Source organism: Plasmodium gonderi (assembly GCF_002157705.1).
Source record: "Plasmodium gonderi DNA, contig: Chr03, whole genome shotgun sequence".
Taxonomy (NCBI): Eukaryota; Apicomplexa; class Aconoidasida; order Haemosporida; family Plasmodiidae; genus Plasmodium; species Plasmodium gonderi.
The window spans coordinates 163,171-182,621 of record NW_021628927.1 but is presented as its reverse complement, the minus strand read 5'-3'; the positions used below and the strand labels follow the sequence as shown (position 1 = coordinate 182,621).

The 19,451-nt window shown below is 31.1% G+C and overlaps 2 protein-coding genes across 2 annotated transcripts; one reads left to right on the top strand and one right to left on the bottom strand.

The window, feature by feature from the left end:
* Nucleotides 1-661: 661 nt before the first annotated feature.
* On the top strand, nt 662-3,403 carry PGO_030270 (dipeptidyl aminopeptidase 3; the record flags this gene model as incomplete). Its single annotated transcript, XM_028686015.1, has 2 exons — nt 662-890; nt 1,128-3,403. The coding sequence occupies 2 exons, from the start codon at nt 662-664 to the stop codon at nt 3,401-3,403; spliced, it is 2,505 nt and encodes an 834-aa protein (XP_028541816.1).
* An 866-nt stretch (nt 3,404-4,269) lies between these two features.
* On the bottom strand, nt 4,270-18,075 carry PGO_030260 (hypothetical protein, conserved; the record flags this gene model as incomplete). Its single annotated transcript, XM_028686014.1, has 1 exon — nt 4,270-18,075. One exon carries the CDS (start codon nt 18,073-18,075, stop codon nt 4,270-4,272), a length of 13,806 nt encoding a protein of 4,601 aa, XP_028541815.1.
* Between the last annotated feature and the right edge of the window lie 1,376 nt (nt 18,076-19,451).

Here is a 19,451-nt window from a genome sequence, read left to right as displayed (position 1 = left end):
GGGTGAGGGTGGGGTTATATAATTTAGGGATTTGGCACACCATGCTTTTTGTCGCGTCAAGGCAGGAAAGCAGTGTCTGATGGGACGATTTTGGAACAGAACAATCTAAGAATTTTGTAGGAATTAGACACCGCTCAATGTGTTATTGTTTTATTACTGTTATTTCGTTATTGTTATATTATTTTATTTTTAATATACTATCACTTTTTTTATTATTTATTTTATTTGTAACTTATTTGTAATTTACTTGTAACTTATTTGTAATTTACTTGTAATTTACTTGTAATTTATTTGTAATTTACTTGTAATTTATTTGTAATTTACTTGTAATTTATTTGTAATTTATTTGTAATTTATTTTATTTATTATTTATTTATTATTTATTTACTATTTTATTTTTATTGCTTTAACGTTTTCTTGCTTCTTGAAAGGGTGAACAACCCAGAAGAAGGAAACGACAAAAAGGAAAATTCGTTTAGCTATGCAGGCATACATGAATATTTTATATATTTCATACGTAGGAGAAGTATAACGAATTTTTGTTTTTATTTTATTTCATTTTGGATATTTTTATATCTTTGCGGCACAACTGCGACTGAATGTGTATTTGTTTTGTGTTCCAGTTTTCACTTTTTTTTTCCCCTCCCCAAATTGCTGTGATATGATTTTAATTTTTTTTTTTTTCTTGGCTTTCTTGAGTAATGTAAAATGTGACATACCGGTTCATTGTCTAAGTAGACATGTAGAAGGAAAATGGGAAATAAACATAGGGTTGCTAAAAAATAAAAGTGAAGGGATAGAAAAGGTGCAACATTCTAGGGGAATATCTTCAGATGCAGTATACGACTACGAGTGTGGCTATAGGAGACCAGACGATTCCTCTTACCATGGTGTAATATATATATATATATATATATACATATGCATATAATGTTTTCTCCAGTGTACATTTTCGAGGTGTACTTTTCTGAGACACACATCATCTTACACCCAAGTGTCCAAGAACTTGAATTGATGAGAAGATGTTCTTACCGATTTGTTGTCTTTGATTTCAGATATACTCATGTGTTAATTTTTTTTTTTTTTTTTTTTTTTTTTTTTTGTACAAAATTCATCATTTTTTTCAGAGGAACTGGATCCTGAGAATATGAAGAATCGTTTTCAGGAAACAAAAAAGCAAATTATCTTATTTAACAAAGATAGGACAATAAATATAATTGAAAATGACAAAATAAAACCAGAATATAGTGGGTACTGGAGGATAATATATGATGAGGGATTATATATGGAAATATATAAAGAGAATAATGAAAAAGAAATTTATTTTTCTTTTTTTAAGTTTAAGAAAAAGGGAAACGTGTCTTATAGTTATTGTAACAAATTGGTTATGGGAGTGATGAATGCATATTTCCTCAGTCGACATGATAGTTATGAAAGAGATTATTTAACAGATCAGGTTGGTAGCAATGGTAGTTCAGTAAATGGAAAAAAATCTGAAAAGTTTTATTTTCTCAAAAAGGGGAATAAGAATGAAAATGAGCTGAACAGCAATAATAAACACTTTTTTAAAAATAAAATCCATTTTTTAGATTTTAAAAATGAAGAATCTGGAATGCGAGAGATTAACCGAAATGCCTTTTCACAATTGAGTAAAAAAGGAGATATGAAAAAAAACCTTAACAATAATTTAATTGATTATTATAATGATAATTTTATTCAATATGATTTCTTGACTATGAAGAGGTTTTGCTGGTATGCGAAGAAGTTAAATATGTCTGATGAACCTACGAACAAAATCCCAGCTGATATTGTATCTCCTCTTGTGCTGAGCCCATATTTGCACATCAAAAATTATGCAAATGTGAGGTCAGGAAGGGAAGTAAGAAATGACAATCAGGTTGGAGATAGGAAGTTGGATGATGTACACAGTAACATTTCAGCACTAGGTAACAAACTAGATTACAATACACATGTCAAAGGATTGGACCGTGAGGGGAGTAATTTTCAAAAAAGAGATAAAAAATTAAGTATGTCTAAATCGGTTACAAAAGAAACGAATAAAAAATGGAAGGAAAATAGCATATTTAATGCCTATCGTGAGAAGGAAATTGCATTAACAGAATTCGACTGGACAAATGAAGATGATGTGAGAAAGAGACTTAATGGTAATTTTGTAAAAATTATTGATGAAGCAATTGATCAGAAGGGTTGTGGATCCTGCTATGCAAACTCAGCTGCGTTAATTATTAACAGCAGAGTAAGAATAAAATATAACTATATTAAAAATATAGACCTTTTATCATTCAGCAATAAACAATTAGTTGTGTGTGATTTTTTCAATCAAGGTTGTAATGGGGGATACATATACTTATCCCTCAAATATGCATATGAAAATTATCTTTTTACGAATAAATGTTTTGTGAATTACACGAATTTGTATCTCAATAAAGATGAGAAAAATAGCACTTTATGTGATCGGTTTGATACTTTTAAGACATTTTTACAAAAGGAAAAGGACAGAATTACTTCAAATGTGCTGACCAGGTCGACTTCTCAACCATATCTAACGGTGATAGAACCAGCATATAAACAAATAAAACACGTGAGGAAGCATGGCGGATTTTTTAGGGGAGGAGAAGAAAAACTTAGTAAAGGAGAAATGGACAATATGGGGTCTAAGTATGCCAGGTATGAAGCTGAAGAAAAGGTGGGCGAAAAAGAAAAAGTGGACGAGGGAGAAAAGGTGGAAACAGAAGAAGAAGAGCTATATAACAATGACAAAGAAAAAAATAAACACAACATAATCAGTGGCAAGTGTGTACAACACGACGAAGATATAAACGGGAAGTATATCCTAGTTGATGCATTCGCGAGAGATGCAAATAAGATCGATATGCTTAAAGTACAAGAATGTGACACAAAGGTTAAAGTAACAAAGTTTGAATATCTAGATATAGAAGATGAAGAGGATTTAAAAAAATACTTGTATTATAATGGGCCTATAGCAGCAGCAATTGAACCTTCAAAAAATTTTTCGGGATATAAAGAAGGGATATTAAAAGGGAAATTTATAAAAATGTCCGATGGAGAAAAATCGAATGCATATATATGGAACAAAGTCGATCATGCTGTAGTTGTAGTTGGTTGGGGAGAAGACAGCGTTGAAAATTTGATAAAAAAGAAAAAAAAAATTCATCATTATTCTGGAGATGATGATACATATGTTAATGCAAAAATGGATAAGGCAAATGAAAAGGTTGTGAAATACTGGAAAATTTTAAACAGTTGGGGTACCCAATGGGGATATGACGGCTACTTTTACATTCTGCGCGATGAAAATTATTTCAACATAAAATCCTATCTTTTAGCATGTGATGTTAATTTATTTATAAGACAAGGTTGATACAGATGCAACCAGTTACACTTTTTTTTTTTTTTTTTTTTTTTTTTCCTCCTTTTTTTTTTAATTCATTTGGAAAAGATAAGGTATTATCATTCAGTATATGTTTTATGTGTTTTGACTCAGGTTATTTGTAATTTTACAGAACCATGCGCTTAACCATTTTTATTATCAAACATGAATTTTTTTAGATAAAAATAAACTCCTATTTTTTTTTCTGAAAATACGTGAGTATTTAGTAAGTTTTAGATTTCGCTGTAGAGAAATATACAGCTACTGCACTAACCAAGTTCATTTTTTTTTTTTTTTTTTTTTTTTTTTTCTCTTTTATTTATATAACGCACTAAAATATTTGGGGTAGTACAATTTCGTGTATCATTCTTCATTGTGTGTAAATTAAAATTTTACTTTTTCTTTCCGATAAACAGATAAGATTTCTTTGTGTTTATTTAAAAAAAAAAAAGAAAAGAAAAAAAAAGACATGTTTTTATGTCCTATATGTTGTAAAAGCATCTGTACTAGTATATCTATGTATATGTAATAAAGTGCGAAAGATGTATACGTTTGATTTTTTCCTGGTGGGATATTTTAACAAGCATGAAATAAACAGTTTCGATTAGTATGACAAAATGGATAATTTGGTTTAAGAATGAAATTTATCATCATGTTATGTTGTTTATAGGTAGTACTTTTTTTATTAGAGTTCTCTGATCAGAATATATGTACTTTGATTTGGACCGTGAATGTATGATTGATTAGCTGTGAGATGTGTTTTTACTAAATAGTTTTGTGCCTTTATGGACGAATTTTTCATTTGATACGCTAAATTTTTATATACCGTAAGGTTTGTTTGAATTGGTAAAAATATCCTATGGTTTCTTCAAACTCATGTGCTTCTCCTTATCCATAAATCGCTTTAGGGATAATTTAATTTCGTAATGCAATTTTTGGAAAAGGGTTTGGAAAATTGGATTTTTTCCCGTTTGGAGCAGATTTTTGTATATATTATGATACTTATCAAAGTGATCATTGAGGAATATCTGAAAGTCTAAAATGTCGTCTGATTGATGTTCTTTTTTTATGAACATATAACTAGGGTGAACATTACATTTGTTTGTATTTTCTATTATTCTGTATCTGTCTTTCAAATGTCCGTTTTTTTCAATCTCAGTAGAATGGTTGTTAACACTTGCACTTCTAACTGGAATCATAGGGTTGATTCCGGGGCAGGGTATTCTAGACGAATTTGTTGGTAATTCCTCATGATTGTAAAATGAGTAATAAATAACGTGGTTGTTAAAAATATGTGTCAAATTGTATATATGAACATCATTGTTAATATTGAAGATATGTGTATATCTTTTGAAAACTTCATAACAATTGATCTTCTTTGTATCAATTTCGATATCTGTGTTGATATTGGCATGTACATAAGATCTATATATACAAATAAATAAGAGTTCGCAAATATTTACTCTTAACGTACACTTATATTTATATTCTGTTTTTTTACTTATACTCACGTAATTTAATCCCTTGTCATAATAGTATACCAACTGGTTCGTATTCGATTTATCGTTAAGAAATATGTCAAAAAAGGAGGTGTTTGTAACTAAAGTGTCCCATAATTCTTTTAATTTATTTCTGTTAATATTGTAATATAGAGGTATATGAATTAATGCTAAGGATGATAAGATTTTTATTTTATATACATTTGTGTATCTTAAGGTGCTTATTAAATGGTCCAATATTTTATTATGCAATTCTGCAAAGTTATGTGCAAAAAAAAAGGAGAAATTGTTGTATATCAGTTTAAAAGCATATAACACATTCCAGGTAATTTTATTTTTTATATGATCCTTTACTATTGATAGCAGATATAAAATAATTTTAGCATCAACATTATTGTTGGCTTTATTTACAAAACTGTTCTTGCTTTTGTTCTGGTGAAATATGTCCTTTATTTCTATGACGATTGGGTTGGGGAGGATTTTTTTCGCTTTTTTTTTGGAGTACGCTTCGAATAAGTGTTCCAAGAGCGGCTGTTCCAGGAGCGGCTGTTCTGAGGTCGTCTGTTCTGAGGTCGTCTGTTCTGAGGCCGTCTGTTCTGAGGCCGTCTGTTCTGAGGCCGTCTGTTCTAAGAGCGGCTGTTCACTTTGGGAGTTCTTCTCATTTTTTTTTCCTTTCCCAACTTCTTGATGGTCATTCTGCTGTGGGGCAGACACAATCGTGTGAGCCATGTTAATAGGAATTGCATTCTCGATAATAGAAACTTGCTCAGACTTTGATGTTAATCGAGAATCTTCACAAAATGAAAAAAAACAATCTTCAAAATTGTATTCATACTTTACATACACATTTAGGAATAAGTGATACAACTTGCAGTTCTGTGTTGTCAACTTTAGCGAGTTCTTATTCGTTTCATCATATGTAATTAACTGGTCTGTGGTTTTCCCATTTATTTGTTTATTTTGGTGCATACAAAGAGGACATGTATTTGTGCCATTGTTTAAAGCCGTGGTACTGTTGATGGTTTTTATTTTTTCTGGTATTTTTCTTCTTATCATGCAACATTTCTCATTTTTTATATTCGTAATGTTTCTCTCCTTACTTGTAGTACATATATTGACAGTTCCGTGTGAAGTTTCCCAGTTCATCAGATGTTCGTTTTCTTTGCTATCCATTCTTATGTCGTTTGTTTCTTGTCCTTTCCCTTCGCTCTGTCTACTTCCTTCGCTCTGTTCACTTCCTTCGCTCTGTTCACTTCCTTCGCTCTGTTCACTTCCTTCGCTCCGTCCTCTTCCCCCTGTTCCCGCGGAGTGGAAAATGCCGAGCAATCCCTTCTTCTCGATTAAACTATTTAGATAAATAAAATACTTCGTGAGAAACGTAGATGGAAGTAAATTAATAGATTTAAATAAAAAAAAGTTCATGTTTTTGCAAATAAATCCTACATACCTGATTATGCAACAGATTGCTTTGTCCTTTTCTACATTTTGATTTTCTCTTATTATTAGAAGCAGTATGTAGATGTATTCGATATATGAAATTAGGTATATATTGTTTGCGAACATGTACTGTAAGTTATTCTCTTGATTTATCACAGTGCAATTCTGACAGTTCAGACCCATAGAAGGGGTTTTGTCTGTCACTGCAATTGTTTCCACTGATGTGAGTTTTTCCCTTGTGCTGCTCGAAGAACCGTTTGAATGTGCACTTTTTTTTTTTTTTTTTTTTCTTCTTCTTCTTCTTTCATTCATTCTGCTCATGTTGTTCATTTTTCTCGTTCTTCTGGTTCTTCCCATTTTGTCCATTGCGTTACTTGTACTTTTGCCACTGCTACTATTTATGCCGTTAAAACCATTTTCCGTAATGTTATTTCTGCTAGAGATATCAGAGCATGTCCCTTTAAATACAGAATCAATTTTTCCTCTTTCCCTCGGATGTTCATTTTCTATGTTTGTGGATGTACCTATCTGTGCAGATTTCTTGCAATGCGTAAATTCGTTCATAGATATTTTATTGTTCCTTATGTGTCTATTGCGTTTGCTACTGTGGACATTTCTGGGCCCTTGTATTGGGTATAACTTCAATTCATGTACATCAGATGAGACCTGAATTCCGTTAATAAAATCTATGAACTTGTTAACGTCATTATTTTCCTCACTGTTGTAATTACTGTAGTAGGAAAATGTCTTAATAATGTTTTGTGTAAAATAAAAGGGGACATATGAACTAGCAATTTCGCATATGCAATTGTACGTATAATATTTTAAGTCAACAAAAGAATCGTTATAAAATTTAATTATATGCATAATGATATAAATATATATATAGTATAATTCAAATAATTTCTGTTCATTTTTTTGTTTTTTCCGTAAGTATAACTCTTTCTTTTGTCTTTCCTTAAGTATATCTGTTAAAGTTAAATGTCGTACTTCTTTTGCATTTTTCTTGTAAGTGTGCAAAATATTGTGTACGTAACTGCTATTTGTTCTATATTTCCTATGGATATTGTGTTCACCTGTTTTTTTCGTTTTTTCTGTGTTTACAGCTTCATAAGTAGGAATGAATAAAATATGTTTCTTTTCATTTCGAGTGTCCATTTGGTTGTAATGATTCATGCATTCTTGTGTTTCAACAAATTCATGATCTTCCTTTTTCGTTTGATTCTGCGTTAGTAATTCATCTATTATTATATTTTTTTTTTCTTTATTAACATTTCTCGTATTAGTTGCCATTTTTTTTAAACAACTATTGTTGAAATTATTTATGTCTATATCATACTCATCTTTTTTAATATATAAATTTTTAACTTGATTTTCTTCTACTATTTTGTCTTCACTAATTCCTACAACGTTGTTCATTTGATCTGATGTATTTTCCAATTTTGATTTCATGAACGAATTGTTATAAGCAGAACTAGTTTTACTACAGCAGAAAGAAGGGTTCCTTTTTTGTTGTATTGTATTTATTTCCTTTTCACAAATTCCGTTTAACATGTGTGATTTTGCAGAAAGGGGAAGGAGGTGGTTATGGCCTCTCATGTGGCATATAATATTATATGTATTTTCATGCGATATTAACATTTTCAAATTCTCATTTTCCATTTGGTATGGAGAATACTTATCTATTTGCATTCCTTTCGGTGTCATATTTTCCAACTTATTACTATCCTTACGATAATTTTCCCTATAATTGGCAACTATCTCAGAGGTATGTGCTGTTGAATGGGTTGGTATCCGAGCAACATCTTCAAAGAAATTCTTTTTACCATTACATGAATATTCGAGGCTATTCTCATCATGTAAAGAGGCGTTGTTTGGATAATAATTATTTCGATGTTTTATATATCTTTCAGTAATATTTGGGAACCTGCTTCTATTTACATTTTCTCCACCAATCGCATTATCACCAATCGCATTATCACCAATCGCATTATCACCAATCGCATTATCACCAATCGCATTATCACCAATCGCATTATCACCAATCGCATTATCACCAATCATATTATCACCAATCGCATGATCACCAATTGAATTATCACCACTCACATTGGGATGTAACTTATTTTTGAGACCATTGCCAGATGTGTTGCTTAATGCTGAACCCGTGTAATTTGGGTTCATGTTCGTACAAGCATTTGTCTTCCATTTTTCCTCAAAATTGTCTACACTCAAAATCCTTAAATTTGGAAAACTTTGTGGAAATTGTGTACACGTTTGTATGTCATTTTTTCGAGCTCCATATTTTAACACATAATTGTTGTCATTTGGTTCAGTTGGACTAAGTGTATCTATTGAACCCACAGTACCTATCATACCTTGATGTACCGATGGTGCTGTGGTTGAGGTAGTGAAGATGTTGTTGTAGTAAACATTGGTCGAATTGATATGCAATAGATTCATCCTCTTCTCATAATTTTGAATAAATTTTTTGTTAAATGTAAAAATATATTTAATGATATACTTACTTAGGGCAGTTATAATATTGCATTTAATGGTGTGCACGCAGGAGGAAACAAGATTTGTTAATTTTTGTATGTCTTCAATTTTTAGCATTTTGAACCCTTCATAGCTTAACTGAGATATGCATATAATTGTGTTCAAGAATATATGCTTCACTTTGCTTCTTTTATTTATCACATCATCATGTATTTTATTTATACTATGTATGTGTATTAGTATGTACTTTCGAAACAGGTAGATCATGTCTTTTTCCACAAGCTCAACGAACTTTTTCCTTTTTTTCATTTCTCTTGATTCATTGTGTTGCTTATCTCGAGTTTTTTTTCTGATTCTCTTTGATGGAAGTTTTTTATTGATACCTTTTACAATTTCAGTGTGATTTGTAGAATCGCACGTAATTCCACTGGATTTTTCCACCTCTGATGTACAGTTTTTGACCTTGATTACTTCACCATTAATAATTTCATTAAAGCTTTGGCTAGTTCTTATTTTCTCTAAGCTGAGATTATTTTTACCCTTACAGGTAAAATATTCTGAATTTTTTTTGACTGTAGTGATCTTTCCGCTTTTAGAGTTATTCGAACAATGGGTAAAGTAACCAATCCTTTCTGCAGATTGAGAACAGTTTTGATCTCTGCAATGATTTGTTTTGTGTTGTCTAATGTTCGAATCTATGATGAATGCATCTGTGTTGGTGTTTTTATTCTTTCTATTTTCTTCACTGTACAGACGTATATTTTTCTCATGAAATGGAATTTTTTCTATTTCTCCTTGTTCCATTTGTGAACTAAAGAGATATTCATTTTCCCCATGATTATTATTGTTGTATTTTGTAACATGTGATGCTTTATTATATATGTGAAAATTTTTGAAATATTCTTTTTCTGCCCCAATTGGTAATTCATATTCATTACAGTTACTGTCATAATAAGAATTAATAAAGCTAAAAATATCTATAACAATTTTTATGGAAATAATTTTAATATTAATATTTTCTGACTGCAAAAAATATTCCAATAAATTTTTTACATCATTCCAACAATGCATGTAACAAAATAAATAATATTTTAAAGTTTTTTGAAAAACTAAAAATATATTTTTAAAAATTTGAATATCATATGGTACTAATAAATTGTTTTTGTCTAGAAAATTATTCACATGGTTTCTTTCGCTATATTCTTGTTGCATGTAAGAATTAATGTTATTGTCATATAGATTGTTGTACGAGTTTGTAAAGTATTTTTTTCCATATCGATGAACTTTTTGATTATTATTTGCTAAATCTGTTTTGTTGGAATGTCCCTTGAGAAAGTCTTCCCTACCGCTGCTATTCTCCAAATGGTTGTTATTATCATGTGTTCCAACGAATTGTAGGTTATTTCTTACTAGTCCTACTGTTGTACTATAAGCAGTATTGTTACTTTCTTCTTTTGGTTCTGCTTCTACTTTACATTTGTTCATATAAAAAATGTTTTCTTTTTCATATTCCATCTCGCTTTCATTTTTTCCCCATATGTCTTTTCCATCTGCACAAGGCTGATAAAAAATTTTATACAAAAATATTAACATGAAATATATTAGCTGTGCAAAGGATATATTATACAGATGATTTTTCGAAAAATGATGACAAGAAATGTTATGATCATTTAGAGTTCTATTGACATTAACTCCGTACATATTCGTGGATAAAAATCGAAATATCTCATCATTATATTCGCATAACAGAACAGAAAATATGTTAATAATAACTGTTATTGTGCTTATATATTTAGAGCTCTTAGAATATTCGTTACAGTATAGCATATTAATTAATAAATTGTAATCCTCCTTAGAGAGATTGTTTTTATTTATTTTGTTTATATTTTTGTACAAGTATGATAAATCGCTTGCATTCCTTTTTTTGCTGATTCCTTTTTTATTTTTAATGGTATCTGTATTCGTTGTACATGAGCAAGGGTATGTGCATGCAAATGAGGATGAGGATGAACATATGCTTCTTGTTGTTTGTTCTTCTAGTGAATCATCTATGTCTTCTTCACTATCCTTCATTTCTTCGTCTTTTTTTTTTTTTTTTTTTTTTTTTCTTTTCTTTTTCGAATTTTTCAGGGAAAGTGTGTCTGAACTCCTGTCTCTCCTGCTTCCTAGATTTTCGTCCTTTCTCCCATCGTCGACATTTTCACTCACATCATTGGTATCCCATTGTGATGTATTAACATCTTTGGTACCCTCAAACCTACTGTCCACATTTTTCTTATTCTCTGTGCTGTTCTTTTTATTATCATTTAAGTTGTCACTTGCTTTGTATGCATCACTATCATCTTCTATGTATTTTTTTTCTCTTTTTCCTTTATTCATATCTCCTTTATTTTTTCCATTTTCCTTGTTATCCATATCTCTATGGAAAGTCCCCGTAACATGGTTGACACAACATGGGTGCAGAATTTCGCTCACACTGATGACATGGCTGATAGAGTTGTCTCCATAATATGGTGTCCACTTTGGATCTTCTTTTTCTCTGCTTTTTTGTACTCCCATTCGTGAGAATTCCTGTTTTTCTTGTTTTTCATTTTTGTCTTCTCTTTCTTTTTCCTTCTTATCCGATCTTATGTCACTTTCGGCATACTGTTCAAGGTCTTTAAATCTGTTAAAATAATTATTTAATGCAGTGAATACTCGATCGTCCTCATCCGTGCAGTCATGAGGATTAAAGTTATTGTCGTCCATTTGGTTAGTGTACATAAGTTCACTTTTGTTTCGTTTTGGATAAGTATTACCACTTCTAGTGTGATGCAAGATATTTTGATTGATAAAAGTGTTTTCATTTTTTTCTTCTTTTATATATTCCTCAAAATGTGGAAAAAAGTTGTAACAAAAATTATTGTTTCTTTCAATACTTCTGTTTTTTTGGAATGTGGTATTATTTTGCAGCATTCTCTTAACGCAGTAATAAAAAACATCACCATGATTAAAATATATGAGATATTTTAATAAATAGAAAAAAAAGAATTTCAAGATTTTTTTTAATAAATCTTTATATTTTGGTATTAATGCAGATTGGGACACTCTCAAAAATAGTCGGCATATATTTAGTCTGTCGACTGGGGTGTAGAAGTTATTTTTTTGATCTATCATGTATGTACTGATTATAAGTTTTAAAAAATTTTTGAGCAGCTTTAAAATGTTCTTCTCAGTGGAGGCTTTCTTTGTATTGCAATACTTGGATTTCTCGTTCATTTCTTCTTTCATACAAGTACCATAAGCGTTTTCTCTTCTTTGATTAAAGTTTCCACACTTCGTGTTCCTACTATTAATATTTTCATTGTTGCTAATTTGTATATATATTTGGTTTTGTTTTTCATATTCGTGTCTCGAAACAAGTGCTAGAGTACTTCTTCCAATTTCTACTTCCCTCTTCACATTGTTAATATCGTTCAAGAAAAATATAGAATTGTTCGATTTGTCTACGTGGATACTTTGTTTCATCTGTTTCTCAGGAAAAAACTGATTAGCATAATTTATACTGCACATATTTTTTGTGAAAACATCATTACTAAGAGTTAAATGATTTTCTGTCCTTATGGGAAAGTTATAATTTGTCTTGCATCCATCTAACGTTGTTTTCATTTGGTTTCCATTTAAATTGTCTATCATGTAGATATTATTGTTGTTATGATGAATACGTTCATTGATGTAATTTTCTTCATATGCATTTTCTCCATTGGTTATGTCTCTGGAAGGATAGCCAGTTGGGAAGTTAACCGAGACGCTAGCGGGAGCAGAAGCAGAGGTGCTGTTGAAATTCTCATCCTTAAGCAGAAACCAATACTTCAGTTGCTTACAATCGAAGAGATATTTAAGACACAAAATGGAATTCGTTCGAATTTTTTGATTTGGGTCATTTATTGTAAGGGTCAGAAAAATTGGAATCAGTTTTTTTCTATTTTCATCGTAGTAATAAAGAATTTTATCCCAGTTGTTTATGTAGATATGTGAAAACATTTTGATTAGCGAATGAACACAACAAAGAATATTATTTCGTATGGAAATAGCTAATTCGTCTTCTATTTTTTTTTTGGCGTGAAAATTTACAGTAGTTTCTACTTTCCCTTTTTTCTGATCCGTGAAATGGGGATTCTCTTCTTGGAAATCCATTTCTTTCCTTTTATTTATGAATCCCCAATTGGTTACAGTTTTGATGTTTCTCCAGATGTGCTTCTCAACGCAATTGTCTGCTTCAGTGTTTTCTTTTTTGGAACATTCAGATACAAGTGCGCTATTTCGATTTATCATCTCACCGTTCTTAACCTTCAGCAGATTTGATGTGTATGTTCTGTGCGTTACATATTCCACCTGAGCCTTTTCTTCAACAGCTTGTCTATTACTCTCCATGTTTTTAGACTGTGTTAAGGTTTCTTTCAAGTGTTCTTCTTCTTTTTCTTCTCCTTCAGCTTCGTTTTTTTTTTCTTCTTCTTCTCCTTCAGCTTCGCTTTCTCCATTTTCTTCCACTGTTTCTTCCTCTATCGCATCTGGATAATTCGTATGAACGAAAAAAAAAGGTTTCAGTGATTCATAGAGGGGAAAGGCAATAAGTTCTTCCTTTTTTTTGTTCCTAGAAATGGTTCTAATTTTTTCATATTCCAAGATGGTTTCACTGAATATATTTACAAAGGAAAACAAAATTGTCAATGCGTTTTCGCCGTTCAGTTGTTTTTGTCTGTGCATATTTTTGCTGACATTTTCAGCTACATTTTTGCTGATATTTTCGCCTACCTGTTCTGCTACATTTTTGCTTCTATCCTCTTGCCCATACTTACAGCTGAACAAGTCGTGTTTAAAGTACTGGTAAAGCTTTTCAAAGAGGGATTTATATAAAGTGAGTAAGAAGAACCAGGCTTTGTCTGTTATAGAAATTGGTTTGATTATAATTAATTTGAGAATACAGCACATACAAGTTTTTATCAGGTGAAAAATGTATACGTCTATATCTAGCAAAATGAGAAGATTTTTTGCAACTGCACAAATGCTGTATAAAATGGAGGAATTGAATTTGTAGACATAATTTGAATTAAGTAGAATTAAAAACATTTCATAAAATTTATTCAAATTAAAAAAGAATTCCTGATCATTTTTTATTCTTAATTTAGAAAGATACAAATTCAGTTCATTTATTTTTTTCTTTTTTAATGAATCGTTATTCATGAACACATCATTGAATACTTTGTTGCTGTAGTACCGTATATTCTGAATTATTATTCCTAATTTGCTCCATGCTATTATTTCTCCCTTGTTTGCATTCCATTCTATATTGCTTTCGGTGTGGTAGTGGTTGTTTTTATCATCATTTGGGTCATAATTCTGTTCTGGATTATGTTCCTGACACTGTTCATTATTTTTGTCGTCATTTTGTTTATCCCTTTGCTCATAATTTCCTAAATAATTCCATTCAAGCGGGAACTCCATTTTGCTTCTACAAATGCCTGATAGACTCGCCCCGATTATATCATTACATGCACTTCCTTTGTAATTAGAAGGAAATTGGTTCCATGATTGTATCATTTTTTTTTTTGAATTCATAATATTTGACGATTTCGAGTTGTCCACATTATTGCTTGGTGCATCAAATGGAAATTTATTTTCCCCAGTGATATAATCTTCTGGATATGTAGTATTGTTCTTTAAAATATGCACATGATCATCCTTGGATTTAGGTTTGCTATATAATTCTTCTCTCTGTATTGGTTGGTTATTCTGATATTCTTGATTGTTGCTACTTTGGTAAATCATATTAGGAGGTATTAGTGCGACTTCACATTTGCTTGCACAACGGGTATTGTCTATGGTTATGTCGTTAGAGATTGCATCAGTGACATAATTATTAGCTTCCCTGGATTGGTAAGTGATATTTTCTTTCTGAGTACTATCAATGAAACATTGATCAGAAGAAAATGTTTGAATTTCTGTGAATTCATCGAGAAGCGTGAACTTATTTTCAACAATATTACAAAGATTAGCATCATTATATGGTCTTTCAGTATTGAATAGATTTGTTTTATCATTGAAATTGCATAGTCTCTTTTCTCTCATTGAGTTATCATTAATCATACATGAATTAGGAATGTTAAACTTGTTCATTTTTCTGTATGAGCTCACTATCCATTTCGATTTATCATCAAGAATTTGTGTGATTGCATTATTGTGTTTTTCATATCTCACATCTGAGTTGCTTAAATTGTGCGATTTGATGCAGGAATTAAATTTTGTATTTCCATTGATTAGACAGTTTTGTTCTGTTAAATTTATACTTTGCGTGTTCATATTAAACTTGGGGTAATTTTCAAATTCTTGGGGATGATACTCTGCACAGTTATTTATTGAGTTATTTGTTGAGTTATTTGTTGACTTATTCGTTGACTTATTTGTTGACTTATTTGTTGAGTTTTCGATCCTCACTGTGTAAAGGCGTTTTAAAGTACCTATATATTTTTCTTCTTCCTTTTCTTCCATAATGTTGTGAATTTCGCTGTGCTTTACACATCTATCCTTTGTTATGTCATTGTCAAGGCTTTGTAAAACATCAGGAGCCAATTTTATTCCATTATCATGAAGTGCGCAATTATTATTGTTGTATATATTTTCTCCATGTGAACCTTTACATGTGATCAACGAATGATTTTCTACCTTTTTCGCATTTCCTTTATTCAAATGGTACAATTTGTTTAATTTATTCTTGTTATATATATATTCCTTTTCAGTTTCATTTGGGTTCATGCTCCTCTGAGTGTGTTCATCTTCGGTTAGTTTTCCACATCTGTTCTTCCAGTTCTTCCAGTTCTTGTAGATGTAACTGCAGTTGTTTTCACAGGTGCCATTTGGGTCATTTGCAACAGTTGGGTCATTTAGATCACTTAACCCATTTGTGCCATTTGTACACATTGCATTGTTTGCACCTTTAGTGGTGATGATATGAGCACCTTGGGCAGTGCTAGAGATTAAGGTGTTAATACCAATTGAGGGATCAGCTCCTTTTGATAGAGGCAATTTATTTACATCCATATTTTTTATGTGATCGCTGAAAACGTTAATGGCATTATGTAATATATTTTTTTTGTCTGAGTGATTCAATTTTGATAGTTCTTCATGATTTTCGAGGGTAATGGAATTGGTCGTTTTTTGAATGGGAATTACTTCGTACCTGTCATGCAAAATTTTCGTATGACTATTCATTTTGTTCATTTGGTTCATTTGGTTCAGTTGGCTCAGTTGGCTCATTTGGTTCAATTGGTTCAGCTGATTCAGTTCCATCAGTTTGTTCTGCTGACTCAGCTGGTTCGATAAATCCATCTTCCCAACTTTGATTGCCTCAGTATCTTCGTCAAAGTAGGTAGATAGTATATCATTTCTAACTCTGCTGTAAGTAAGGGGTCTGCTAAAAGTATCTTCCTCCTGTGCATTAGACATGTTCTGATAAGTGCGATTTGAGTTTGCTTCTTCACTTGTCAATTGGTTTTCCTTTGGTAAATTACATCTATATACGTTCCTTTTATCACTTTTTAAATTATGTATATTTTGTGTTTCTATTAAATGGTTACTATTTGTGTAGTCATTCTGGGGTCTAATTAAGTGCCTATTGTTTGTATGTTCAATGATACCTATCCTGCTCTCGTTTATCATTCCTTGTTTTATTTCATTAAAAAAAGTTGATCCTGTTTTCATATTTTCATTATCGTTTGTATTATTTCTTGGGATGTTCAGCATTCTGTTATTTGGGATGCTTCTAACACAGTTTGTCATTCCACTCGATTCCTTCACCCCTCTGTTCCCTACGTTTGCTGCACAATTTTCATTTTGATTATTAGTTATAAATGTCGCAATTTTTGAAGCCGTTCCAAGGGCAAGGGGGTGATGGGTTGGTAGGGAGTCTACCACTCTATCTCCACTTCGATTTATGACACTATCTCCACTTTGATTTATGACACTATCTCCACTTTGATTTATGACACTATCTCCACTTTGATTTATGACACTATCTCCACTTTGATTTATGACACTATCTCCACTTTGATTTATGACACTATCTCCACTTTGATTTATGACACTATCTCCACTTTGATTTATGACACTATCTCCACTTTGATTTATGACACTATCTCCACTTTGATTTATGACACTATCTCCACTTTGATTTATGACACTATCTCCACTTCGATTTATGACACTATCTCCACTTTGATTTATGACACTATCTCCACTTTGATTTATGACACTATCTCCACTTCGATTTATGACACTATCTCCACTTTGATTTATGACACTATCTCCACTTCGATTTATGACACTATCTCCACTTTGATTTATGACACTATCTCCACTTCGATTTACAATTTCCTCACGTTTTCTCTCGTTCATTTTAAGTGCATTGTGAAATTTCTGTAAATGATCTGAATTGTAATTCCTAAGATTTTGTATAAAGTAATTTTGCGAGTCTCCAATTTTAGACTTCTTTATTCCTTGGTGATCCATGTGCAAATACGTGTGAGAAGGGTCTAATTCAATTTCACTTTTTGAATTCATAATTAGATTATTGCATTTATCAGTTCTCGTATTTACTTCTATTCCATTTTTAATGTTACAATAATACATGTCGGGCTTTTTACCTAGATATGTTTCATAGTGGGATGGCGCTGAAAATGATTCGTTCTTGTTATAAGATACATCATATTTTGAAGCATTTGGTTTGGTTATGTTTATATCATTCTCTCCACATGCTGAAAAACGTGTCTTTCCTGAGGTATCTACATATCTTACCATATCATTCGCTTTTAAATTCTTTTTGATTTGGTGATACATATTATGTTGCTCTTCTGTTGTATAATAATTTTTGGTGTTATATTTGTGTTCATTGTATACAACACTTTTAGATTTTTCATTTTTAATTATTCTGTTTATATTGCAAATTATCATGTTGAATTCTTCTTGAGTAAGTTTTTGCGTATCATTGGAGGGGTAAGTATGTATCTTATTGGGTTCCTCATTTGTAGTTCTACTTTGTTCCTCAATATGGGTTCTACTTTGTTCTCCATTATGGGTTCTACTTTGTTCCTCAATATGAGTTCTACTTTGTTCCCCATTATGGGTTCTATTTTCTTCCTCGCCTTGCGTTCTACATACATTTATGTTCAAAAAATTTTGCAAACTCTTTTCCATACTTTAAGTTCACACAGGTGTTCAGATGAATATCTGCGTAGATGCTTGTGATCATGTAATTCGCACTCGGTGCAGGGCGTTTATTCTTTTGTTCATGTACAGGTGCATATATGGGATCTATGGGTTCGTCGTGGATAGATATAGGTTTGGATTTCTGTCGTATATACATATACACAAGCATATATATATATATATATATATATATATATATATATATATATATATATATCTGCACATGTAAACATATGTTCAAACATTTATGGATGTGTCAATAAACTTCCTTCCAGAACGGTGGATAAATTTTATTTTTGTTCTTGGTGTGTTCTCTTTTTTTTTTTTTTTTGATCATGTTAAGATTAGAGTGTTACAATTGAACATTTTTATTTTAAACAATATATAACGCATATGAATATTTTGTATATATTCCTTGAAACTTCAGGTTTTTTTATGCGGTTTCGAGTAGTGCATGTCTGCAGGTGAGGATGATGCAGTGGGAAAATAACACAATAGAAGAAAGAAGTATATGATACCAGATTGATAAATGCAAAATTCTTGAATCCACGATGGAACAATTCGTTTTTTTAGTATGGGACTTCTTTTTACATAAATTCTTAATTTACTACTTGAAAAATATATACATATTTTTTATCTTCTTGAGAAAGCGATGGAAAAAATGTTATTCAGTAAATAAACATAGTGATGTATATTCTTTAAAAGGTGCTTTATACGCTTCTGGTCCGTACAAATGTACATAAACATATATTCACGTATATGCACGGTATGTGATAAAAGTTTGAAAATGAATAGACATTTTTGTATTATGCATTTGAAAATTTTGAATAACTGTTTGTTTGCACATCACGTTTTAATAAATCAAATGAAAACCGAAAATATTTATATGTACATGTATATCAGGGTAAAAAAGAATATATACCTTCACAAATGCATACCCATATGTGTCTGAATATGTACAGAATTACTGTATGGTAAGATAAACATACACATGATAATTTTCTTTTACAAATATGCGTTCAAGTAGAACACTTGGAAATTGTAATGAAAAAAGGTCTATTGGGAGGGTGTCGGTGGGGGAATATTCCTAAGGATACGGGTAGATGAGGTTATAACTTGTGTATCCTTTATATAGTGTAAACATTTTTGTATAGATTCAGATGTGTACAGCTAAAGGTATATGTGCTAATAACAAATTATTGAAAACAAATTAACATACATGAAAAAAAAAAAAAAAAAATTAGAAGCTTTAAAAAAGGAGAGAGAAAAAAAAAAAAAAAGATTCTTCACTCCACAAAGTTACTATCATCAAAGGGTGTGTGATGGCAATGTGATGTGCATTCAGATTAATTGGATGCAACAAT